The 6,447-nt window shown below is 40.9% G+C and overlaps 1 protein-coding gene across 2 annotated transcripts in view; it reads right to left on the reverse strand.

Annotated features, from left to right (window-relative positions):
* Positions 1-2,324: 2,324 nt before the first annotated feature.
* Positions 2,325-6,447, reverse strand: part of LOC122672271 ((-)-alpha-terpineol synthase-like) — an 81,156-nt gene continuing 77,033 nt past the window's right edge. The window contains exons 4-7 of one of the 2 annotated variants that reach the window (XM_043869771.1): positions 6,174-6,392; positions 5,622-5,760; positions 3,479-3,724; positions 2,325-2,483 (exon numbers count right to left, since the gene is read on the reverse strand). In XM_043869771.1, the coding sequence (XP_043725706.1) occupies positions 2,370-2,483; positions 3,479-3,724; positions 5,622-5,760; positions 6,174-6,392 (718 nt within the window). In that variant the 3' untranslated portion in view covers positions 2,325-2,369. The remainder of the gene's footprint in view (positions 2,484-3,478; positions 3,725-5,621; positions 5,761-6,173; positions 6,393-6,447) is intronic. The other variant, XM_043869776.1, reaches the window with a different exon arrangement.

Below are 6,447 nucleotides of genomic sequence, written 5' to 3' on the forward strand. Positions count from 1 at the left end.
CATTCCTCTGTTTTAATACAAGGGTCAGTGGTAGCAGCCCAACCGCTGAGAACTTGTAATCACTGTCTCCATCTGAACCATTTATGTATTTTACATTAAATCCTAACCCTCCATTATTTTACCAGTCTTTTAAACTATTATCTTCAGTTACAGGTATCTCTCTCCCATCTCCGGTGCTGCAAAACGAACCCCCTGCGCCCCATACCCTGGCCAGTGCTGCAAACACTGCCCAACCCTCTCTGATGATTAAATAATCAAAGAGAATAAGGTTGTATTCATTGTGATTTGAGTATGATGCCTTTCCATGGTTCTGAATTTTCAATTCTCACAAAGAGAAGAGGGAGAACAAAAACAAAAATCCCAATCATCTATGTAGATGTCTCTTGCTGAAACGGACCACTGAAAATCTTCCTCACCTCTGGCTTAGGTTCGGCCGTTCTCTCTAGTTAGGGGTTTTTTGTTTGAGGACTGCCTTCTAAGATGGCAAGGTCCGAGCTTTGGCCTGTCCCCTCAATCAGCTTTTGCTCAATCTCATTCTCATTGGGCTTCTTTTGAACGGCGGAGGAGAACTGGGAACTCAGCTTTTGCTAGGACGACTCAGAACTAATATCATTTGCCCTTTTCTAAGAGGGTTTCCATAGAAGTTCCCGCAACCTCTACCTATATGTTCTCCAGTCACGGTCTGCCCCTGCCATCGCACACCACCAGCCTACTGGCTGCCCACATCGCTCAAACGCTGCAATCAAATTTCTCTGCTTCTTGGTCCACCGGCTGCCCGCATCGCTCAGATGCTGCAATCAAATTTCTCTGCTTCTTTGCCCACCGGTTGCCCTCATCCGCAAATTTCTGTGTCTTTCTGCTCCAGCTTTAATTCCAATCAAAAGCTCAGTAATTGGTCAGGTGATAAGGTCATGTTAACCACTGAGAAGTGAGAAACCATATGCACAGACCATGAACTTGTTCTGTTTGTTGTTTGCGGTAGGCAATTGCTATTGGTCAGGAAGTTATAACCAAATTTGAAACCAATTAAGAGAGATCTGCTACAGTTTAAATAGAAGAAAAGAAGAAGAAAAAGGACCTTTCGTCAAATCAAACAAACTTGGGGATAATTTAGATTTAGTCTATCCACGGTAAAGTTTCCCTTTCAGGGATCTTTTCAAGTACCTTTTTATCGTTCAAGAGGACGATCAAATATAATTCCAATCATCTTCGATCACTCTTTTCAGGCGTTTTATCATCTTCTAATTGGTCTTTGAATATTAAAAAGTCCTTGGAGCAACCGAGGCAAGAGTGTAATCTATTGTCGCCTGAAAGAAGTTGGAGCAGAGTTTTCAGTCCAGGCATATCTCTAAGTCACCAAGACTCTTGTACACTTGCGCATCAACAACAGAAGTTGGAGCAGAATTTTCAGTCAAGGCATATCTCTAAGTCACCAAGACTTTGGTAAACTTGCGCATCAACAATAGTCTTGAGGCTGATAAAAGTTAGGAAACACAAGTTAAAATCGAAATTCATCCTCTTCTTCTTCATCCTGTCCCGCAACCCCATCCCACCCCATCCTCTCCGGCACCAATCCCGCCCCAACCCCTGTTTTTCCTAATGCTTCAACTCTTGTTCTGTTACAATTGCCATCGCTATTGCAATCTATGGCAATTTTTTCTCTGCATTTGAAAAAAACAGGAGAGTGAAGGACGATATTAGTGCTCACGAACAACGAGAGAGAAGGCGCGCAGCAAATGGAGGGGGAGCGAAGGGGGAGGGAGATGAGGGGTGAACGGGCAGGGTGTAGGGGCTTACTTTGCAGCGCCGGAGATGGAGGGGGGGGGGGGGGAGTCAGGAAGATGGGTTTTTCCATGAGCAGTCCGTTGTTAAAAATAAATGGATTTAGTATTCACTCTAATCAGATCTACGGTTGATATGGAGGCGGTGAGCTTTAAGGTCTCATTTTAGCCTTAATATAATTCTCTATTCATTGAAAGACAGTTTGGTCAAGGCTGGTACTTTTTGTTTCAAAGTTGTTTGTGTAGGGAGGTGGGGCTGAACTTGTTGAAAAATAATGCATTATTGTCTAAGTTGGAAGTACATGTGCAAATTCTCCTTTCTTGTCATGCTGGTTTAGTTCTAAGAGTGTTTTATTGCAGAAGAAGATAGAACTTGAATCTCTTCCACAGGAAAATAGAAAGTCATTGAAGACGGATAGGTTGAACTAGCAAAGATAGGACATTGTTTCTGGTTTCATGGTCTTGAATCCCAAAGCTATCTCCATATTGGTAAATAAAATGAACCACTAATAAGACGTTGTATGTAAAGTTAAGAACATAGGAGGAAAATGAGATGAGTGGAAGATGACATTTTTCATTCATTTTCTTTCATGAGTCCAATATCATGCCTTTTATGTGCTCTTGAGCTATCTCCTCAGAAACTTCTGCTTCCCTCATGTAACAAAGGGTTGATGATGGAGCATCACCTCTCTCTAACTCCGCTTTTCAAAGCACCCATGGTCATATTACCAAAATAATCCAAAATATATAATACATAAATCACTAAAGGATGGGGGTGGGAGGTGGGAGATAATCCTTACGGAGAGTGGAATGCACTGGTTGTGCTCCATGGCTAAGAATGAGAAGTTTAGGCCCACATCGATCGATTAGTGTGCAACCGTTGAGAGTATGACCTTGGTTGGATTTAGACCTATTAATCAATTGAATGCCCAATTTGACTTTAAAAAAAAATGAGCTTGATATAGTGCTAGGAAATTTATATTATGGTTTGACACCCTAATTCTCTATGGTTGTGGCCATAGTGTCATGAATTTTTAAGCTTAAGTCAATCTCATCCCCCGACATATTGTAAACACCCCCCCCCCCCCCGGCGAAAGAAGAAAAATCCCCCAAACCTACTAAATTGCTGCCCTTTTCCAAAATGAGAAATGTTGAGAGTAAGAAAAGAAGAAAAATCCCCAAAACCTACTAAATTGCTGTCCTTTTCTAAAAGGAGAAATGTTGAGCCTACAAAACATGTGGGGTGAAGACAACTATTCGCAAATTTGATACGTATATAGGAACCCCCAAGAGTCCGAAGTGGCATGGGATCTAGACGAGTCCAATTCAGCTCCCCACTTTGGTGAGAGTTACCCTCCCCAGACCATCTCCCACCACCCAAGCCGTATTTGGACCATGAGTCATAGCATTTAATGCACTATTGACTTGTGATCTGATACCCCATTGATGGTAGGAGATGGGGTGAGACCATGTGGGGAGAGAGGATTTAGACTCGATTGAGACTGCCTTGTATTCATCATGTGAAGTAAAACACAAATATCTTACTCTCTGCCTCTCCTCTTTTATCTAGCCCTTGTGGCTTTGTATTGTACTCCCATTTTTGTGATAGGAAATTTATGACCTTTTATGTGAAATTTGGAAATTTTCCTTCCCCGCTGGTTTAGGAAAACTTTTTCCATTGAAGAAAGAGTAATTACCGCTGAAGTCCCCAAATCATTGCGAAGTCGAATGATCATGGATAGATAGTACACAAGATTCTGATGGGTTTCCAGGAAATCTACAGCATCACTAGTCTCTTGGGATAAAAAAAAATATGCATGAACTAGAAGGATGGCCCCTGAGGATGAGATCCATGCATTGTCTAGATACTCTTGTAGAGATGGTGAGTCTACGCTATTGTACCACTTTGCCTCCACCAATATTGCTTTAGAAAAATCTATCCACTGAGTTCAATTTATCAAATAATTGTGTGAACAAGGTGCCAAATCTTTGGTTTGTTTGGAAGAGCCTGCTGATGGCATTGTCAAAGGTGGGGGGTAGTCTCTTCGTAGTTTAGCTTGGGTTTGTCTAGGTCTCGTTCTTGCTTTGTAATTCTCTTTATTTTTCTCTTTTATTCAAGTTATCCTTTTAGCGAAAAAAGTTGCCCTATCAAGGTGTGTTTGAATTCAAGTGCTTTACAAGTGGAATACTACCAACAGTGAGTTCTTATGGTTTATGCTATCATACTAGTCTCTCAAATCATATATCTGTTCTATTTTACTGCAGTTGACAAGGGAACCCATATGGTGATTATGATGTGAGAAAGAATGGGAAAGGATTCTCACACCGTTGGCAGGGATCTTTTTTCGATAACTAATATTATAGTATTGGGAAAAAGTATATCTGAGCCGTCAAGTTTCCTACACCCTCTCACAAAGAATTTTTTATTGTCTTAAAAAAATGATTTAATTATTCTCTATGAAAGAGGTATATGTAGAATACATTTAATATAGTTGGAGTGCATGCTCCCGAAGGTCAAGGGATCAACTCTCCTGTTTTGCATCTTTGTTCCAGAAAAAAAAGCACCCCTCTCCCCCTACTTCCCCATGGTAGTGGTTAGATATTGCTTGTAATTGGTAGTTGAAGTCCATTGAGTAGATAGATAGGGTAGGACAAAAAAAAATAATAATAATACAAATCCGGAAAACTCTAGGGGGCAGCGACCGACAGAACAAAACATATGCTGTATTTATATTCTACGGTTTGGAACTTGGAAATATTCAAACAATAACATCACATTAATGATCAAACTCTTCCATTCCTATTTTGTGGCGACAAATGAAACTATCACCATTCAACAATATATGGAGTGAGTTTAATCAAGATGAAGTTAAATAGGTTGAACTAGCAAACACAGAACATTGTTTTTAGTTTCACGATCTTGAACCCCAACGCCATCTCCATATTGATACACAAAATGAGACACCCGTGCAATGTTGTAGGTAATATTAAGAAACATACGAGGCAAATGAGCTGAGTGGGAGATGCATTTTTCATTCATTTTCTTCCATAAGTCCAATATCATGCCTTTTATGTGCTCTCGAGCTATCTCCTCTGAAACTTCTGCTTCCCTCATGTAACATAGGATTGATGATGGAGCATCACCCCTCTCCAATTCCGCCTGTCAAAAGACTCCTTGGTCATACTACCATAATAATTTCAATATATATATAGATATGGGAAGGAACACCACCTGGTCGTGTCTGGGCGTGTACCTACGCCCAAACATAACCGGGCACGAAATGACCACCCTACCTCCATGGAAAGGCAGGGCTGTGCCGATCATTTCGCTCCGGGCTGTGTCGAAATTGGTCGAAACCCGGGTTTTAGAACCTTGGTCTCAAGAGGCCATGAATTCTATGAACGGTGGGATAGTTTGTTCCTTGCACCTACTTTTTCGGCCAAAATTCCTCTTTGAAATTGATAAGACTTTTGTAAAAAGAGAAATTACCGCTGAAGTTCCCAAATCATTGCAAAGTCGAAAGATCATGGATGGATAGTACACAAGATCCTGATGGGTCTCTAGGTAAGCTATTTCATCATCACTCATCCCATGAGCTAGAGCAAAATACGCATTAACTAGAAGGATGGACCCTAAGGATGAGATCCATGCATTGTCTAGATACTCTTGTAGAGATGGTGATTATTCGCTATTGTACCATTTTGCCTCCACCAATAATGCCTTACAAAAGTCTGTCCACTGAGTTCAATCAAGGATACCAAATAAAATGACTTTGCCATAGAAGAACAAGAAGGAGGAATAAAAAAAGAAAACTGAAATTAAGGAACTAATGTGGTTACCACTTTCTTAAGATGAGTCATGATGTTCCTATTCTGGTCTTTCTGAACGCCATTGCAGATTTCATTTGTTGTTCCATAAAGAGCTAGAAAACATATCTTCATAAAGTCTGGAAGATGCTCAATTTTCTTGTTGTCCCACCTGAAGAAGGAAAACATTTGGATCTATTACAAGATAACATTAAGTGTTCTAATTGGGATTGGGTTGCTTTTATGTTGATGGCCATGCCGAAGGTGGAATAGCAACTCAAAGATGTATTCTCCCATTATTTTGTTTGTTGATATTTAGTATAGTCTACTTGCTGATTCTTAGCAAAAAAGTTAATGGTAACTACGATATTTACTTCATGCATTGCATCTTGGGATCTGGCTCTCCTCCAGTCGTGGCGGGAGCTAAAGGATCAAGCCTAGCCAAAACGGGGGGGGGGGGGGGTTGGTCATTTCCCAGGGGGAGCCACCTGTGAAATGACCCAAACATCCCTCTTTTGGATAGGCTGGATCCTTCAGCTCCTGGACCGGCTGGAGGAGAGCCGAATTGGGCTTCTTGATGCTAACCTGTTGACTGCATCAGTGAATTGCTCGAGTTCATCCAATGACCCATAAATATCATAGACATCGTCAATTAGGATAATCAGATTCATGAGTTTTGTCAGCCATTTCCTCAGACAACCATATTGAGGCTCATAAACTAATCCCACTGAATATAAGAAACACTCCACTAATCGATGCCTTGCAAACCTCAATTTCTCAGCGAAGCCCTCGCTCTTCCACCACCTAAACAATATTAGAGAAAGAATATAAATTTTACGTTTAGATTGTAATTCATGAG

This window comes from Telopea speciosissima, chromosome 1, assembly GCF_018873765.1.
Source record: "Telopea speciosissima isolate NSW1024214 ecotype Mountain lineage chromosome 1, Tspe_v1, whole genome shotgun sequence".
NCBI lineage: Eukaryota > Viridiplantae > Streptophyta > Magnoliopsida > Proteales > Proteaceae > Telopea > Telopea speciosissima.